Genomic DNA, 20,723 nt, shown 5'->3' with positions numbered 1-20,723 from the left:
GAAGGGAGACACAGAATAGGAAGCTTGCTCCAGGCTCTGAGCTGTCAGCACAGAGCCCAATGCACAGGGCCCAAACCCATGAATTGTGAGATAATGACCTGAGCCGAAGTCGGACGCTCAACCAACTGAGCCACCCAGGCGTCCCTCAATTTTTTAAAATGTTTTTATTTATTTTTGAGAGAGAGACAGACAGACAGACAGACAGAGTGTCATTGAGGGAGGGACAGAGAGAGAGGGAGACACAGAATCTGAAGCAGGCTCCAGGCTCTGAGCTGTCAGCACAGAGCCTGATGTGGGGCTTGAACCTGCTAACTGCGAGATCATGACCTTTGCCAAAGACCAAAAGCTTAACCGACTGAGCCACTCAGGTGACCTTCAAATAGGTTACTTTTTTAATGCGGTATTTACTTAAATTTAGTATATAAGCATCAGAGATTGATTTTTTTCTCCCTAAATAAGAAAATACAACTTCTATGACTTCCTTAATGAGTTTGACTTAAAAAGAAAACTTAGGAAGTTGAGATATTACTTAAAAACAAACTTGTCTCGTTTTGTTTTAAATTTTATCTACTAGTGCTTATTAGGGATATTAGATGGTTCATTTCAAGAGTGTTAATAACCCTAAACCAGACTTATTCCTGTATATAATCCATTTTGTTTTGTTCAGGACAGTCCTGTGATTTTACTGAATTCCCAGGCACAAAACTAAATTGTCTTCAAGTTTTGTACTTTGTACAATTGTCACTTCAACTTTAGTTAAGTATCTGGTTCTGTTACAGAAAGGCATAAAGATATTGTTACAGAGAAGCAAAATAATACAACACCATGTAGACTGGGAGATTAAAATGGACTTTTGATAAAAGGAGAGAATCAGTACTTAGGTGGATGTAGCATTTATTTTTAACTTTATTTATTTTGAGAGCAAGCGAACAGGGGAGAGGCAGAGAGTGGGAGAGAGAGAATCCCAAGCAGGCTCCACACTATCAGCATGGAGCCAGACGTGGGGCTTGAACTCACGAACTGTGTGATCATGACTTGAGCCGAAATCAGAGTTGGATGCTTAATCGACTGAGCCACTCAGGCGCCCCCTAGATGTAACATATTTTATCTATCATAAATTTCTTTGCCTTTTACAAAACTCATGAGTGAAAGGACAGTCTGTAAATCCAAGATTTTAAAAAACTGCACAAAACCCACGATATTTAGGGAAAAGGTTTATACAAAGTTTTTCAAGTGGAAGTTTTTTCTGTCAATTACGCAATAACACATACACTAATTGAATATATGTCACAACCATAATTCTAAATTTATCATTTTCTAAATGGAATTTCCTCATATTTGCTGTAGGATAAGATTTTACTATTACACAAGTACAGTGAACAATAATGTTTAGTTACTTTTAAGCAAAGTAAAGCAGTTTTCTTTCTCAAAGTGAGTTTTAAACATCAAAACATAGGCCTACAAAATTTTAAAACTTTTCAGCAGTCTCAGTATTTCAAATGAAAACCATTATAAACTTCTCAAGTGATCTTTATGTTATAAATCTGTCAACCTAGTTACCTAGTGTAGAATTCTTCAGAGATTTTTCTGTGTCTTTGCTGGATGGCTTTTTGTTAGTGTCGGCCTCATGTTTGTGTTTGCTTTCTTTGTTGTTACATTCATTATGATGTGGCCATTAAGCTTGCTTTTGACTTGTCTTCCATGCTGTTTTTCCCCATCCTATTATTTTAAATCTATTTGAATCTTTACATGTAAAGTACATTTCTTATAGTTAGCATGTATAGTTGAGTCTTGCTTTATTATCCAATCTGACCATCACTGCTTTTAATTTTGTTGTGTAGACCATTCACATTTTATGTGATTATTGGTAAGGTTAGATTTGGATCTATCATCTTGCTATTTGTTTTCAGTTTTTTTCATCTGTTCTTTGTGTCCTTTTTTGACTTTCTGGGTTTTCTTCTGTGTTAATCAAGTCTTTTTTATGATCTCATCTTCCTTTTTTGACTTACTGGTTATAACTCTTATTATTTTAATGGTTTATTTAGAGATTTTAGTATGTCTATTTTGCCTATCATAATGTAACCTCATGATGTTATACCACCTCATGTATAACATAAGCATTTTATGATAGTTTACTTTTATTACTTTGCCCTGAACTTTATGTTATTGTTGTCATGTGTTTTTCTTGTACATATATTATAAGCCCCATAGTACATTGTTATTATTTTGCTTAAACAATCAGTTTTTGAAGCTAAGGAGAAACAATCATATATTTATCAGTGGTTTCCATTTTTGGTGCTCTTCAGTCCTTTGTATAACTTTATATCTGGTGTCATGGTATCATGGTTTTCAGTGTGATTGGGCTGCCATAGCAAAATATTATAGATTAAGTGGTTTAAAGAACATAAATTTATTTCCTCACAGTTTTGGAGACTGGAAGTCTAAAATCAAGGTGCCAACAGGGTCATTGTCTGGTGAGGACCCTCTCCTTGTGTTGTAGATGGCTACCTTTTCACTGTGTACTTATATGGCTTTTCCTCCCTGATGCACTGGTTGAAAGAGAGTAAGTTCTCTGGTGACTCATTCTATAAGATACTGTCTAAATATCAATACATTGGGGATTAGGACTTCATTGTATGAATTTTGGATGGGTGTAGGGGGAGATGTGATGACACAGTCTAGTCCATTGCAGTGTTCCTGCTGCCTCTAGGGCTTTACTATTTCTTGTGAGTAGGTCAGATGGCTGAAGTTACTGCTTCTCTTTGTACTTTCTCAAGTACTGGCTGTTTCTTCTTTGTTTCACGACAGTACTACTGACCTGGAGGTGGGGTAAGTACCCTCTTACTTGTTTCCAGACTTACTAGAAAAACCTAGTTTGAAACACAAACCATTGTGGTAGGCCTGCTACCCCACCCCTGAAGTAGTCATCTCCTATCCTCCGGGTCACCTGTCCCTCACCAACCATCCCACTTCATGACCATTCATTGACAATTTTAACAGCTACTTGTTAGACTGAATCATATGAAGTTGCAGTTTTTGTAGGTTCAACCTAAGGTATTATCTGTCCAGTATGCTGGCCTCTCAGTTCCCTGACCTTTTGGCCATCAACTCCCATGGATCATACCATCTCAGCCTTTCTCAAGTGGGGTTCAGAGAGAGAAGTAAGCCTAATGCCCAAGACATCCACTGTATGTAATGAATTAACCTCTGTCTTTTGCATCTAGAATGGTTTCAGTTATGTACCATCCTTGGGAGAAATAAGGAAACAGCCAGTTCATTTTCTGTGTTCTCTGGTTCCTCAACCCTGGTTGAACCTGTCAGTAATAATTGTGGCACTTCCAAGATCTTGTTTTCAGATCTCCCATTCTTTGGTGATCACCACCACCTATCTTTTCCAACTCACTCCCTCTAATACCCTAACTGCAATAATCCTTCAGCCACACTAGGATGTCTAATTCCAGACTATCACCTTTTCATTGTCCATTACCCTGTCATGTCCTCACTTCTCACTAATTTAGATTTAATTGTTATCATATTAACAATTCCCTTGAATATTCTCTCAACTCACTTCTAATTTCTGTTGTACTCCCTGGCAAAACCCAATTTTGGTTAAATCCAACCCTCCGTCTATTTATTTGTGTCCCTACGTAAGCAGCACAACAATGCTGACTGGGTTCACATTATATTTAAGACCATAAACCTCAAGTGGCCCCTCAGTACTGCCTAGCAATCCACATGTTTCCACAGTCTGTTTATTCCTCTACTGTCCCAGAGACTCTGTTGCTTCTCCTCTGCTGTCCTCAAACCTCCAATATCTATCCTGACTCGACTGTCACCATTCTTCTTTGTTTTGATACAACAACTTTGTGTCACAAATATGATTCACACATTATATAATTCACTAACTTAAAGTGTAATCCAGTGGTTTTTAATATATTCATAGTTGTGCAGCTATAACCACTATCAATTTTGTAGCATTTTCAGTAACTGAAAAAGAAACCTGTTCCCATTAGCAGTCACTCTCCATTTCCCTGTCAACATCCAGCCTTAGGCAACCACTCATCTACTTCTGTCTCTATGGGTTTGCCCATTCTGGGCATGCCATATAAATGGAATCATACCATATTTGGTCTTTCGTGATTGGCTTCTGTCACTTAACATATGTTTTAAAGTTCATCCATGTCATAGCATGTGTCAGTACTTCATTCCCTTTTTTTTTTTTTTTTTTAATAGCAGCTACACCATTTTATACTTATATCAACAATATACTAGGATTCTAATTTCTCCACATCCTTGGCAACACTTGTTATTTTCTGTGTTTTTTTAAAAAATAATTATTATAGGGATGCCTGGCTGGTTCAGTTGGAAAAGTTGTGCAACTCTTGATCTCGGGGCTGTGAGTTCAAGCCCCATGTTGTGTGTAGAGATTACTTAAAAATAAAATCTTTACGGGAAATTATTATAACCACCTTACTGAGTGTATAGTGGTTATCACATTGTGGTTTTGATTTGCATTTTCCTAATGTCTAATGATCTAGATCATCTTTTTATATGCTTCTTGGCCATATCTAAGAAATATCTAAGTTCTTTGCCCATTTATTAGTTGCAAGTGTTTGTTGTTGAATGGTGTTAATTTTTATATTGTGCCTATTAAATCCTTATATATGTGATTTGCAGATATTTTCTTCCATTCTCTGAGTTGTCTTTTTCACTTTGTTGATGGTGTTCTTTGATGCAGAAAAGCTGTAAATTTTGATGAAGTCCAGTTTATTTCTTTTGCTTTGTTGTTTGTACTTTTGATGTTATAACTAAAATTTTTTTGGCAAATAGAGTCATGATAGTCTTAAATGTTTATAGTTTTTGCTCTTTGATCCATTTTGAGCTAATTTTTGTATATGGTACGAGGTAGACATATGTGTATGTGTGCATGCATGTCTTGTGTAGTTTAAAATACATATAAAATTTACCATTTTAACCATTTTAGGTGTACAGTTCAGTGGCATTAAATATATTCACATTGTTGGTTAGTTGTAGGAGTTTTTATATACTGTGGATATTAACTCCTTTTCAGATACATGGTTTGTAAATATTTTCTCAGACTCTGCAGGTTGCTTTTTTACTCTGTTAATAGTACCTTGATGCCCAGTAGTTTTTAAGTTTTGCTATAATTAAGTTGGTCTGTTTTTTCTTTTGTTGCTTGTGCTTTTGGTGTCATATCCAGGTTATCATTACCAAATCAAGTGTTATGAAGCTCTCCCCACTATTCTTCTAAGAGTTTTAATATTGTAGCTTTTACATTTAGGTCTTTTATCCACTTTGTGTTAGCTTTTGTATATGATGTGAGATAGGGATCCAGCTTTGAATATGTAGATTGCTTTGGGTACTATTGACATTTTAACAGTATTTGTTCTTCCAATCCATGAACATGGAATGTTTTTCCATTTTTTGTGAGTCTTCTGCAATTCCTTTCATAAGCTTTCTGTAGTTTTCAGTGTATAGATTTTTCACCTCTTTGGTTAAATTTATTCCTATGTATTTTATGATTTTTGGTGCAATGGTAAATGGCATTGATTCCTTTATTTCTCTTTCTGCTGCTTCATTATTGGTGTATAGAAATGCAACTGATTTCTGTACACTGACTTTATGACTTGCAGCTGAATTCAAAATAACACCAGCATTCTTTACAGAGCTAGAACAAACAATTCTAAAATTTGTATGGAATCAGAAAAGACCCTGAGTAGCCAAAATAATATTGAAAAAGAAAACTAAAGCTGGAGGCATCACAGTCCTGGACTTAAAGCTGTATTATAAAGCTATAAACATCAAGACAGTATGGTACTGGCACAAAAACAGACATATAGATCGATGGAACAGAATAGAGAACCCGGAAATGGACCACAAACATATGACCAACTAATCTTTGACAAAGCAGGAAAGACTATCCAATGGAAAAAAGTCTCTTCAGCAAAAGGTGTTAGGAAAACTGGACAGCAACACGTAGAAGAATGAACCTGGACCACTTTCTTACACAATATACAAAAATAAACTCAAAATGGATGAAAGATCTAAACGTAAGACAGGAAGCCATCAAAACCCTTGAGGAGAAAGCAGGCAAAAACTTCTTTGACTTCGGCTGCAGTAACTTCTTACTCAGCACATCTCTGGAGGCAATGGAAACAAAAGAAAAAATGAACTACTGGGACCTCATCAAAATAAAAAGCTTCTGCACAGTGGAGGAAACAGTCAGCAAAACTAAAAGGCAGCCAACCAAATGGGAGAAGGTACTTGCGAATGACTTATCTGATAAAGGGTTAGTATCTAAAACCTATAAAGAACTTCTCAAACACAATGCCCAAAAAACAAATAATCCAGCAAAGAAATGGGCAAAAGACATGAATAGACACTTTCCCGAAGAAGACATCCAGATGGCTAACAGACATGTGAAAAAATGCTCAACATCACTCATCATCAGGGAAATACAAATCAAAACCGCAATGAGATACCACCTCACACCAATCAGAATGGCTAACATTAACAACTCAGGCAACAACAGATGTTGGCAGGGATGCGGAGAAAAAGGATCTCTTTTACGCTGTTGGTGAGAGTGCAAACTGGTGCAGCCACTCTGAAAAACAGTATGGAGGTTCCTCAAAAAGTTAAAAATAGAAATACCCTATGTACTACTAAATCGTAGTAGTAATTATAATTGTAGATAAATTGTACTACTAGGTATTTATCTAGAGGGCACAGGAGTGCTGTTTCGTAGGGGCACATGCACCCCAATGTTTATAGCAGCACTGTCTGCAATAGCTAAAGTGTAGAAAGTGCCCAAATGTCTATCGACAGATGAATGGATAAAGAAGATGTGACACATGTATATATAATGGAATATTACTTGGCGATCAAAAAGAATGAAATCTTGCCATTTGCAGCAATATGAACTAGAGTGTATTATGCTAAGCAAAAGAAGTCAGAGAAAGATAAATATATGATTTCACTCACATGTGGAATTTAAGAAACAAAACAGATGAACATAGGTTAAGGGAAGCAAAAATAAGATAAAAACAGGAGACAAACCATAAGAGACTCTTAAATACGGAGAACAAACTGAGGTTGTTGGCAGGGTGTTGGGTGAGGGGATGGGCTAAATGGGTGATAGGCATTAAGGAGGGCACTTGTTGGGATGAGCACTGGGTGTTATATGTAAGTGATGAATCACTAAATTCTATTCCTGAAACCATTATTACACTATATGTTAACTAACTTGGGTTTAAAAAAAAAAAAAGCAGGTAATCACACACACACACTCACCGAAAGAAAGAAAAAAGAAGATAGGGGTCCAGCTTTCTTCATTTGCATATGGGTATCCAGTTTTCCTAACACCATATGTTGGTGTTTTAACTTTTAACCTATGTTTTTATATTTTGATTGCGTTTCTGTTTTTTTTTTAAGCTTTATTTATTTGTTTTTGAGAGAGAGAGAGGGGGAGAATCCTTCACACAGGGTTCAATCTCACCAACCCTGAGATCATGACCTGAGCCACAATCAAGAGTTGGATGCTTAACCAACTGAGTCACCCGTGTCCTTTGATTGGGTTTCTTGTACAGCACAGTTTCGTCTTTGTATTTTTATATAAACTGACATTGTTTTTAAAAGTGTTGTTTTAGAACCATTAATATTTAATAAAGTTATTGAGGTACTTTAAAATTTACCATCTTTCGGGGCACCTGGGTGGCTCAGTTGGATGAGCGTCCGACTTCGGCTCAGGTCATGATCTTGTGGTCTGTGAGTTCGAGCCCCGCGTCGGGCTCTGTGCTGACAGCTCAGAGCCTGGTGCCGCTTCGGATTCTGTGTCTCCCTCTCTCTCTGCCCCTCCCCCACTCATGCTCTGTCTCTCTGTCAAAAATAAACGTTAAAAAATTTTTAAAAAATTTACTATCTTTCAGATTTTTTTGCATTGATTTTGAGTTTTCTCCCCATCCTTCTTTAATTTTTGCATATGTAGAATGTTTGCCCTGTTGGACACATCAAATCTGCAGAGAAAGGTATACTTAAATCACATTGCTCTCTATCCTGTACTTACCTATTCCATATCCCTTTCCCTGTTGATAATCAGTTTTATTACTTGTTAATTCTTGTTGATGTTGCTTTAAAGAAAATTAAGCCCACACATGTTTTCTTAATATTAATTTTTTATATGTGAAATGTAGTATACATATTTGCATTTTGATTTTTTCTCTGAACAATATATCCTGCAGGTTATTTTTTTCATTCTCTTACTTTCTTACATTTCTTTAATGAGCATCTTTAAATTATACTTGAATCTGTTTACCTTTGGAGATGCAGTAATTCAGTTTTCTTTTTTTGAGATGGTTTTGTCTGTCTTCAGTTTCTTTCCTGAGTTTTACCAACTTTGATTTCATTTGGTTTTTATTTTTGTCTGGTTACGGTTTGTGTTTTTAGATTCTGATTCTGTTTTTCTTTTTTTTCCTTTTCTTTTTTCTTTTCTTTTCTTTCTTGATACAGAGCACAAGCAGGAGAGAGGGGTAGAGGGAGAAGAGAATCTTAAGCAGGCTCCATGCTTAGTGCAGAGCCTAATGCAGGGCTTGATGCCATGACTGTGAAATCATGACCTGAGCCAAAATCAAGAGTTGGATGCTTAACTATGCCACCCAGGTGCCCCAGATTCTGTTTTTCTTAATTTCTGGATGCTTCTTTGTAATCTATTGGAACATTGTATTTTCTTTTCTATGGTGGTGTTTAGTAGGGGGGATAATAATGTTCATAAGCTGAAATAGGTTTTTTTGCATTTTCTTTTTGGTTTACATTTGCTTAGTTTGGAATTTCTTTTTTTACTTCTGTCATTTACTGGGCAGATGTCCTACTTTAAAAGTTCCCCTTTGTATCTTTAGTGAAGTGTAATTTCTTTTATGGAATATACTGTTGATATTAGTGAATTGTTAGGGTGGGGAAGATAGATTGATGTGTCCTTTTTTTTTCCTTTTTTCTTCAGGAGTCTTCCTTTTTGTTTCTCCTTCCTTTGTTTTCTTTCTATGACTCAGAGGGCAGCAGTTCTTCCCGGTTTATCTCCCTCCCTTCCAGTAACACTGCATCCCTGTGGTTGCCACTTTTGGTTCTTCTCACCTTTAAGCACTTTATTGTAGCTAATTATGTGAAGTACCATATCTTGGACCTTTGCTTAGTGTTTGGCCTTAGTGTTAGACTGTCTAATCAGGGTAATGTTTTCTGTGCTTTAAGTTCTTCTTTTTCATGGAGTCTCTTAAGTGTCTCCTTCCTCTATTTTGTGCACCCACAGGGTTGCAGCAGCAATGGATGTTCTGTTGGAATTTATTTTTTATTTATTGCTCGCTGCTTATATGATGTTTGTGGTTTGTTCTGTCTCATAATAATGCTGAAGACACTGGTCATAGTTGGCGTTTTTTTCTTGCCTTTGTGGTCTTGTGGTTTTTCTGGAGGATTTGTGGAGAAATTCAGATTTAGATGATTTCCATTGTTTTAAAATTTTTTCATTTTCAGCCATTCTGGATCACTTTATTATAGTTCTGTCTTTGTATGTAATCTTGAATTGCGTTTTATTAGATTATCTTATATTCTCTATATCTATTTTATATTCTTTGCTGTTTTGGCTCTTTGTTTTGGCATATTTTTTGGCATTTAGGAAAGTTTTTTTTGTTTGTTTTAGACATTAAGTGTCTTAAAAATTTTTTTTCTTCAAGTTTATTCATTCATTTTTAGAGAGAAAGAGAGAGAGCACAAGCAGGGGAGAGGCAGAGAGAGAATCCCAAGCAGACTTCACGTTGCCAGCACTGAGCCTGATGCAAGACTCATTCTTCCGAACCGTGAAATCATAACCTGAGCTGAAATGCAGAATCGAATGCTCAACCGACTGAGCCACCTAGATGCCCTTTTCTTCTTTTTTTTCTTAAATGTTTATTTATTTATTTTGAGAGAGAGAGAATGTGTGCATGTGTGCATGTAAGCAGGGAAGGGGCAGAGAGAGAGAATCCCAAGCAGGCTCCACTTTGTCAGCACAGGGCCTGTCATGGGGCTCAGTCTCTTGACCTGTGAGATCATGACCTGAACCAAGTCAGAAGCTTAACTGACTAAGCCACTCAGGCACCTCTGAATTTATAAAAAAAAATTTTGGGGGGCTCGTGCTCACCCAGTGCGGGGTTTGTACTCACCTGAAGCAGGACTTGAGCGCACCCGAAGTGGGCTTGAGCTCACCTGAATTCAGCAGGGCTCAAGCTTACGTGATGTGGGACTCAAATTCATGAACTGTGAGATCATGATCTGAGCCGACGTCAGAAGCTTAATGACTGAGCCACCCAGGTGCCCAAGATGCTCTGATTATCTTACTTCACCATCAGTTGTGGGTACAAAACCAAACTTAGTATGTGAAGGATCATATTTCTGACTAAAACTAGAATGAAAGTTTTGCCCTTTGTCTCCTCACAATCACTTTATTTTACTGCTACCGCTGCATTCAGAAAGATTTGGGGTTTTTTGATGACAGAAGTCAGTGAAGCTTGTTTTTAAATCTAATTAAGATTAAAAATAATTAGTCAATAAGATTATTGATTGTATGGGAGATGCTCAGTTGGTTGAGTGTCTGACTCTTGATTTTGGCTCAGGTCATGATCCCAGGGTTGTGGGATCGAGCCCTGTGTCAGGCTCTGTGCTGAGCGTGGAGTCTGCTTAAGATTCTGTCTCCCTCTGCCCCTTCCCCCCCTCCCACATTCATGTTCTCTCTCTCTTTCTAATAAAAAAGAATAATATATTTTGAACATAATGTGAGCTTTATTTCTTTCATTTAATCATATTAAAGTATAATTAAAACAGGCTTGATTAAAACTTAAAGTGATAATGTTATTAATGTTTACATTTTCTCACATATTTATAATATTTTGGATTTTACTGAATAAATTTAACATACCGCATATAACATGGTCCTTTTGCAAATGGAAATCCACTCATCATGTGCTTGGATATTTTGGCAGTGTCAGATTGCTGTAAGTTTCTAAGTGCATATTCTCATTTTCTATGCTTATTTTGTTAGAGCAGTAACAAGGAGTGTGCTCATCTGTAGATCATGTTTTCAGTAGCATTGATTCAGGTTTTACAGTGACAGAATATTCTACTCTCAGCATTATTGTGCACACATCTTTGTGCTTATGTGTGAGTGTATCTGTAGTATAAATTGCTAGAAGTATATTGGTGGACAAAGAGTTTGTACATTTATGATTTCAGAGGTTATTGCCAATTTACCTTCTAACCATATTCCACCCATCTTATCCCATCTAGCATAAGAGTACCTGTTTCCCCACATAAAGTGATTTATAACACATTTTCTTTTACTATTAATATAGGTTTAAAAAAGTATGTAATTATTTTGATTTAGATGTTCAAAGTGAGGTCGAGCATCTTTTCATATACTTACGAGCCCCTTGTGTATTTTTCCTTATGAGATATATTATGTGTTTTGCTAAAGGCAGAGGTTATTTTTTATTTATTTTTTATCTTTAAATTTACATCCAAGTTAGTTAGCATATAGTACAACAGTGATTTCAGGAGTAGATTCCTTAATGCTCCTTACTCACTTAGCCTATCCCCCCTCCCAAAACCCCTCCAGCAACCCTCTGTTTGTTCCCTATGTTTAAAAGTAAGGGAGGAGGGGCTCCTGGGTGGCTCAGTTGGTTAGGAGTCCGACTTCAGCTCAGGTCATGATCTCAGTTTGTGGGTTCAAGTTCTGCGTCGGGCTCTGTGCTGACAGCTCAGAGCCTGGAGCCTGCTTCAGATTCTGTGTCTCCCTCTCTCTCTGCCCCTCTTCCTCTCAAAAATAAACAAAAAAAAATTTTATTTTATTTATTTATTTATTTTTTTTTTACTGTTTTTTTTTTTTTTTTAGGTTTTTTTTTTTTAACGTTTATTATTTTTGAGACAGAGAGAGACAGAGCATGAACGGGGGAGGGGCAGAGAGGGAGGGAGACACAGAATCAGAAGCAGGCTCCAGGCTCTGAACTGTCAGCCCAGAGCCTGATGCGGGCCTCAAACTCATGGACCGTGAGATCGTGACCTGAGCCGAAGTCGGATGCTTAACTGACTGAGCCACCCAGGCGCCCCACAAAAAAAATTTTTAAAAAAGTAAGGGAGGAGGTTAATATTGGTCTTTTTATTGATTGTAAGAGCTCTTTATATATAAAGAAAATTAGTACTTTTCTTAATAATTATGTAACATAGTTTTCCCCAGCTCTATTGCTTTTTTTGCTTTTTTTTTTTTTTTGTTTTTTTTGTTTATCTGTTTATTTTGAGAGACAGAGTGTGTGAGTAGACGGGAGGGTCAGAGAGAGGAGGAGAGAGAAAGAGAATCCTAAGCAAGCTTTGCACTGCCAGCCTGGAGCCTGACTTGGGGCTTGAAGCCACAAACTGAAATTATGACATGAGTTCAAACCAAGAGTTTTACTTAACCAACTGAGCCACCCAGGTGCCCTGCTCTGTTGGTTTTTAGGTACTAATTTAAAATAAATGAGTACACACTGACTTTAATCATACTCATTTTTAAATCTGAATCAAACTTTCCCTGTACTTTAGTGCATGTTTAATGGTGTTATGCAGATATTTACATGAGTGTCCATTTGACACATGATATTATGTCTTTCAGTTTTTATGATTTTTATTTCAGATTTACATGTTTTCTTTTTTGTACCATAAGGGATCTATTTCTGATGTTTTCTGTGAACATTTACAATAGCCACTGATTCTGCAGAGGTTCATTGGCCTCTATTAGTTGTAGAAGATGTGGAAAGAGTACTACTTGTAATCGTAGCCATTCTGATGATATTTCTTATTTTGCAACAGGAACCAAAGGAAGAGAATGGATTGCAGAAAATGAAGACAAAACAGTCAAATAGAACAAAGTGTTTGGCTAAAAGAAAAATTGCACGTATGTTTTCATTTTTGTGTTGAGAATACTTTGAAAATTGCAGCATAGAATTGATACTAGTTTCTTCATTAGAAAGAGGTTTGTCAGATTAAGGATGTATGTGCCTATTTATTCTGGATTCTTTTGAAATTTTTAGGATTCACTGTTACCTACAGCTTACACAGTTGACTTAGGCGTAGAGGGTTCAAATTAAAAATGTGAACTTCAGAGTTAGGCATACTTGGATTTGAATCCTTGTTTCAGCCCTTAGTATATAGTCTTTAGGCAAATTAGTACTTTCAGACTACCTCTGTTTTCTTTCTTTCTTTTTTTTTTTCTAGCTGTTTTTTCTTACCAATAAAATACAGATATAACAGTGGCTCAAATAATGGTACCTATTATAATGGTACTATTTTTATCATGTTAAACAAAATTCAACCAAGTAAATTTGAAGATCTGATTGGCTTATTAAATGATTCATGAATCAGGCAACATTCCATCTGGCAAGTAGAGGGAGGCTCTGAGGAGCTGTTTGAAATGGAAGCTTTTTATAGGAAGGAGGGTGGGGCAAGAAAATTAATAGCAAAAAAAAAAAAAAAAGGATTGTTTCAGGCAAGATCACTTTCTCTTACTGGGAAGGACAGGGGTCTTATTAGGTAGATTATTGTCATTTTCCTTTGGGGGATGGAGAGAGTTTATGTGATAGATTATCTCATTGGTACTTAATCAGAATATTCCTGATTTACAGGTTAAGACTTACAATGGAGGAAGTTGAAACTACAGTTAGATTAGATATTCAGCCCCAGTTTGGTGACTTGGCCTGGCACAAGTGATGGCATTTTGGGCCCGTGGGCTTTCCTGTTAACATTCATTAAAATTGTAAGGGAGAAATTCTTCTGTGTCTTCTCTACTCTTAACACTTCACTGTGGTCATCACACGTGTTGGGGGTTTTCCCCCACACCAAACAATTCTCTAGTTCTCAGTCAGACCCTGTCTGGTATCCCAGCTTAACCAGTTCTGACACTGCCTGCCTGGAGATAGTGTCAGATCCCACAGGTCTGCCTTCACTTTTGATGGCAACTGCAAGTCCATCTGTGCATATGCCTGACTGGCTATAAAGTGGTTCATTTGACCCCCTCCTCGGGTTTGATTAATTTGCTAGAATGGCTCACAGTACTCAGCGAAACTGTTTACCTACCAGATGACTGGTTTATTATAAGGGATGTAGTGCAGGAACAGGTAGATGGCAGAGGTGTATAGGGCAAGATATGAGGGAAGGGCTGCAGAGCTTGCACGTCCTTTCCAGGTGTGTCACCTTTCCAGTATCTTCACTAACCTAGAAGCTCTCCAGACCCTGTAGTTTACAGATTTTTATGGAAGCTTCATTATGCAGGCATGAGTGATTAAATAATTGGCCTTTGCTGATTGGTTCAGCCTCCAGCCAGCCCCTCTCCCTTCCCTCAAGGCTAGGGGACAGGGATGAAAGTTTCAGTCCTCTAATCCCCTGGTTGGTTCCTGCATCCTGAGAGGCTTTCCCAAAGTAAATGCATTAACATAAACTCAGGTACGGTTGAAAGGGATTGTTATGAATAACAGAAGATGCCTTTATTGTTCTTTTCACTCAGGAAATTCCAAGGGTTTTAGGAGCGCTGTGCCAGGGAACAAAGGTCAAACATATATTTATTAGTGTAGGTCACAGTATCACAAAAATTTTTTCGTTGTAGATTTTGCTTTGTAAAGTTACTTCATTATTATTTTTGGCATTTTAATGTGATGTGAAGTGTTCATTTCAGTGAATTTTTCAAAAGATATGAAAACTAGTTGAAATTATTACAGAGGTTGATTGAAAATAAACAAGGCTTTATTTCACTGTTAATTTGAATTTCAGTGATTTAAGGTAGAATTCTTAGCCTTGTAAAATTGACCACACACAGTTCATTGTTGTGAAATCATTCCATTATGTCTAGAGGTAGCTTGTCACTAGGTTAGATCTGTTGAATGTACTCAAGTTATTTTCAGTATTGATAATAGTTATTTTTTGGGATGTGATAATCTTTATCAATTGATAGTTAAATTTATGTCATCATTGGTGGACTGTTGATAGTTGCCTGTTTGGTTATTCTGGATCTTTACAATCAAATTGGGTTTTATTTTTTTATTTGGTTGTGTTATGTTTTTTTATCTGGTCTGACAATCCTTTTTATCTTTTTAATGTATTTTGACAACTTTTGTCTTTTAGTTGTCTTTTTTTTTTTTTTTTTTTTTTTTAATGTTTATTTATTTTTGAGAGAGAGAGTGAGACAGAGCATGAGCAGGGGAGGGCCAGAGAGAGAGGGAAACAGAGAATCGGAAGCAGGCTCCAGGCTTGGAGCTGTCAGCACAGAGCTCAACGTGGGGCTCGAACCATGAACCATGAGATCATGACCTGAGCCAAAGTCGGATGCTTAACTGACTGAGCCACCCAGGCGCCCCCTGTCTTTTAATTGTCTTTCACATTTACATTTAATGTAATTATTGATGTTACTGAATTAAAGTCTGTCATTTGAGAGCCATTTGTTCCAGCTGTTCTTTGTCTTTTTTCTTTTTTTTTGTTTTTATGAAAAAAAATTTTTTGATGTCTATTTTTGAGAGAGAGTGTGACAGAGCATGAGCAGGGGAGGGGCAGACACACACACACACACACACACACACACACACACACACACACACACAGAATCTGAAGCACGCTCTAGGCTCTGAGTTGTCAGCACAGAGCCCAGTGTAGGGTTTGAATTCAGGAACTGTGAGATTATAACCTGAGCTGAAGTCAGATGCTTAACTGAACTTTTTCTTTTTTTTTTTTTTTTGTATTTGGTTCCATTTTATTTCTACTACTGTTTTTTTTTTTTGTTTTTTTTTTTTTTTTTATATCTCTTTTAAAAAATACTTAGTGGTTGAGGCACTTGGATGGCTCAGTTGGTTGAGCATCTGACTCTTGATTTCTGCTTGGGTAGTGATCCTAGGGTCGTGGGAACGAGCTCCACATTGGGCTTTGTGCTGGCATGGAGCTTGCTTGAGACTTTCTCTCTTTCTCGCTTTCTCTTTCTCTGCCCCTTTGCTCCTCTCCCCTGCTTGCACTCTCTCTTTCAAAAAAAATTTAGTGGTTGCGCTAGAGTCTATAGTACATACATTTAATTACAGTCACCTTCAAATAATGTTATGTTGTTTCATGTGTAGTGTAGACTACAGTACATTCCCAGTTTTTGTCTACCCTACTTTGTGTTATTTTTGCCATACATTTTAGTTTTGCATATAACACACAATATGATGATACTTTGTTTTAGATAATTATCTTGTAGAGTAATGGAAATAAAAAGTAAAGAATTCCATACTTTCGTTTATTTGTGCTATCTCAAGGGCTGTTTATTTCTTTGTGTAGATCCCAATTTCTGTGCAGTTTCATTTTCTTTCTGCTGGAAAGCTTTTTTTTTTTAATCACTTTTTGTAATGTAGACTGGTTGCCAATCAATTCTCTGCTTTTGTTTGAGAAAGTCTTTATTTCTTCATTTTTATGGTAACTACTTTATTGAGATATAACTCCTGTACCATAAAATTCATTCATCATACAGTACCTCCTTGTATTGTATGAGTGTTCTAATTCCTTCACATACTTGCCAACACTTCTTTTCCTTTTTATTTATTTTTTAAATTATAGACACCCCAGTGGGTATGAAATGATCTCATTGTGGTTTTTGATTTACATTTCTCTAATGACTAATGATGTTGATCATCTCTTCATGTGTTTGTTGGCCATTTGTACATTTTCTTTGGAGAAAAGTCTTCATATCCTTTGCTCATTAAATTTTTTAAGTATCAAAGTCACATAAAACATACTATTTAAAAATTTAAAAATTAAAAAAATTAAAAAATGTTTTTATCATGAAAGAGGTGTTGAATTTTGTCAAATGTTTTTTCTGTGTCTGTTAAAATGATTATTTGGGTTTTATCTTTTTTTTTTCCTGCCCTTTTTTTTTTTTTTTAATTTACATCCAAGTTAGCATATAGTGCAACAATGATTTCAGGAGTAGATTCCTTAATGCCCCTTACCCATTTAGCCCATCCTCCCTCCCACAACCCCTCCAGCAACCCTCTGTTGGTTCTCCATATTTAAGAGTCTGTTGTGTTTTGTCCCCCTCCCTGTTTTTATATTAGTTTTGCTTCCCTTCCCTTACGTTTATCTGTTTTGTATCTTAAATTCCTCATATGAATGAAGTCGTATGATATTTGTCTTTCTCTGACTAATTTCACTTAGCATAATACCCTCTAGTTGCATCCATGTAGTTGCAAATGGCAAGATTTCATTCTTTTTGATTGCCGAGTAATACTCCATTGTGTGTGTGTATATATATATACAGCACCTTTATCATTCATCCATCGATGGACATTTGGGCTCTTTCCATACTGTGGCTATTGTTGATAGCGCTGCTGTAAACATTGGGGTGCATGTGCCCCTTCGAAATAGCATACCTGTATCCCTTGGATAAATACCTACTAGTGCAATTGCTGGGTCATAGGGTAGTTCTATTTTTAATTTTTTGAGAAACCTCCATACTGTTTTCCAGAGTGGCTGCACCAGTTTGCATTCCCATGGGTTTTATGTTTTAAAAACTTTGTTGATTTGGTATACTAATTGATTTTCTTATGTTAAACTAACTTTGCATTCCTTGGATAAAGTCTCCTTTGTCATGGTGTAGAATACTTTTTATATGATGCTGGATTTGTTTTGCTGGTATTATGATGAGAATTTATTGCATCTACATTTCGTAAGAGATACCAGTCTGTAGTTTTCTGGTCATGTGTTTGTGTGGATTTGGTGTGAGGCTAATATTGGCCTCAGGGAATGAGTTGCATTTTGGTTTCTCCTTTAATTTTTGGAAGAGTTGGTGTTAATTTTTCTTTAACTGGCAGAATTCACCAGTGAAGCCATCTGGACCTGGGCCTTTTTTTGTGGATAGGTTTTGATTACCGGTTCAGCCTCTTACCTATTGTAGTTTTATTCAGGTTTTTTCTGTAACTTCTTGAGTCAGTTTTGGTAGTTTGTCTTAGGAATTTGTGTTTCCTCTAAGTTAGCAAATTTATTGATGTACAGTTTTTCTCATAGTATTCCATTATAGTCCTTTTTATTTTTATGTTTTTAAGATTGTTAGGAATGTCTCCACTGTCAGCCCTGCTTTTAGTTGTTTGAGTCTTCTTTTTTCCTCCCCTGCTCAATCTAACTCAAAGTTTGTCAATTTTGTTGTTTTCAAAAATTATTCTTTTTATCAACCTTCCTGTTTTTCTATTTTCTATTGATTTCTTCTGTATTCTTTTAGGTTTAGTTTTCTCTTTTTTTCCCCTGTGTCTTAAGGTAGAAGTTTAGGTTATTGATTCAAGATCTTTCTTTTTTAATATAGGCATTAGACAGCTGTAAATTTCCTAAGTACTCCTTTAGCTGCATTCTATAAGTTTTGAAGACATACTTTATTTTCATTCATCTCAAAGTATTTTCTTTTTTTTTAAGAGATTTTATTTTTAAATAATCTCTATACCCAATGTGGGGTTCGAACCCACAACCCTGAGATCAAGAGTTGCTGGGTGCCTGGGTGGCTCAGTCAGTTGATTCTAACTCTTGATTCGTCTCAGGTCATGATCTCATGGTTTGTGAGATCAAACCCCGCATCAGGCTTTGCGCTGACAGTGTAGAGCCTGCTTGGGATCGTCTCTCCCTCTCTCTCTGCCTCTCCCTTGCTCTTGCATGTGTGCACTTGCTCAGTCTCTCAAAATAAATAAATAAAGAGGAAAAAAAAGTCATATGCTCTACTACCTGAGCCAGCTGTGTGCCCCCCAAAATATTTTCTACTACCTTTTTGGTTTCTTCTTTGACCCATTGGTTAGTTTAGGGTGTTTTGTTTTATTCTGTGTATTTGTCAATTTCCCAGATTTCTTCTTTCTGTTATCACTAATTTCACTCACTGTAGTTGGAAAACATACTTTGTATGTTTTTTATCCTTTTATATTTATTGAGGCCTGTTCTATTGCTATCATATGATGTATGGAAAATATTCTATATACACTTAAGGAAAATGGATACTCTGCCATCAGGGGGAGTAGTGTTCTGTAGATACCTGTTTGGCCTAGTTGGCTGGAGTGTTAAATAGATCTTTGTTTGGTCTAGTTGGGTTATAGTTTTGTTTAAATTTTCTATTTCCTTGTTGATGTTCTGCCTATTTCTCCCTGTTACTGAAAGTGTATATTGAATCTTATTCATTTTTGAAGAATGTTTCCCTTGTTTATAGAATTGTGGTTTGACACTTATTTTTTTTTCCAGCATTTTCAGAATGGCACTGTGTTGTCTTCTGGCTGCAGGGTTTTGGTGAGAAGGTGATGAGAATTCTTACCTTTGTTCTTTTGTACGTAACCTGGTTTTTTTTTTTTTTTTTTTTTTTGGTGACTGCCTTCAATGTAGTGTGTGTGTAGGCTTCACGCCCAGCACGCAGCCCAATGTGGGGCTTGAACTCACAACCCTGAGATCAAAACCTGAGCTGAGATCAAGAGTTGGATACTTAACTGACTGAGCCACCCAGGCACTCCTGGAATATATATTTTTTAAATACTCTTTTTGGATCTGTGATTTGTAGTCTTTTATCAGTTTTTGAAAATTCTCAATTTTGTTTTATTAAGACTATTTTTTTAGAGCAGTGTTAGGTTCACAGCAAATTGAGGGGCAGGTACAGTGATTTTCCATTTACCCCTTGATCTCATGCATGTATAGCTGCCTCCATCAGAGGGAAGCGTTACAATTGATGAACATACTTTGACATATTATAATCACCTGAAGTCCATAGTTTACCTTGGGTTCACTTTTGGTGTTGTACATTCTGTGAATTTTGACAAATATGTAATGACATGTACCTGTCATGATATCATACATTTTCATTGCCCTAAAAATCCTTTGTGCCCTCCCTATTCATTCCTCCTGCTGCCAGTCTCTTGGAGTCACTGGTCATTTTACTGTCTCCATAGTTTTGCCTTTTCCAGAATGTCATATAAGCCTTCATACAGTATGAAGTCTTTTCAGGTTGGCTTCTTTCACTTAGTAATACACATTTAAGGTTCTTCTGTGTCTTTTCATGCTTTGGTAGATCATTTCTTTTTATTTGCTGAATAATATTTCATTGTCTGAATATAGCATTGTTTATTCATTCACCTACTGAAGGTCATTTTGATTGCTTCCAAGTTTTAACAATTAAGAATAAAGCTTCTATAAATATCTGTGTGCATTTATGTTCATCTCTTCTGGGTAAATAACCAAGGAGTCTGATTGTTGGATTGTATAGTAAGAGTATGTTTAGTTTTGTAAGAAATCGCCAAACTGTCTTCCAGAGTGGCTGTACCATTTTGCATTCCCATGATCAGTGAATGAGAGTTCCTATTGCTCCATACCCTCACCAGCATTTGGTGTTTTCAGCATTCCTGAATTTGGTCATTCTAATAGGTGTATAGTAGTATCTCATTGTGTGTGTGTTTTTTAAGTTTATTTATTTTGAGACAGAGAGGGTTGGGTAGAAGCAGGGAGAAAGGGATAGAGAGAGAGAGAATCCCAAGCAAGCTCCACACTGTTAGTGCAGAGCCCAATGCCGGGCTCGAACTCACAAATAGTGAGATTGTGACCTGAGCCGAAGTTTGATGCTTAACCTGTTGAGCCACGGTGCGGAGTCTGCTTGGGATTCTCTCTCTCTTCCTCTCTCTGCCCCTCCTCTG

The 20,723-nt window shown here is 36.7% G+C and overlaps 1 protein-coding gene across 3 annotated transcripts in view; it reads left to right on the top strand.

The window, feature by feature from the left end:
* The window catches only part of UIMC1 (ubiquitin interaction motif containing 1), a 117,228-nt gene that overhangs the window by 23,741 nt on the left and 72,764 nt on the right, over nt 1–20,723 (top strand). For 2 of the 3 annotated variants that reach the window (XM_053907114.1, XM_053907116.1), the window contains exon 3: nt 12,880–12,964. The exons of the other annotated variant lie outside the window; for it this stretch is intronic. In XM_053907114.1, the coding sequence (XP_053763089.1) occupies nt 12,880–12,964 (85 nt within the window). The remainder of the gene's footprint in view (nt 1–12,879; nt 12,965–20,723) is intronic. 3 annotated transcript variants of the gene reach the window in all.

This window comes from Panthera pardus, unplaced genomic scaffold (genome assembly GCF_024362965.1).
Source record: "Panthera pardus isolate Hobbes unplaced genomic scaffold, ASM2436296v1 HiC_scaffold_2, whole genome shotgun sequence".
NCBI lineage: Eukaryota > Metazoa > Chordata > Mammalia > Carnivora > Felidae > Panthera > Panthera pardus.
Note: the sequence above shows the minus strand (reverse complement) of the source record. Positions and strands in the feature narration are given on the sequence as shown.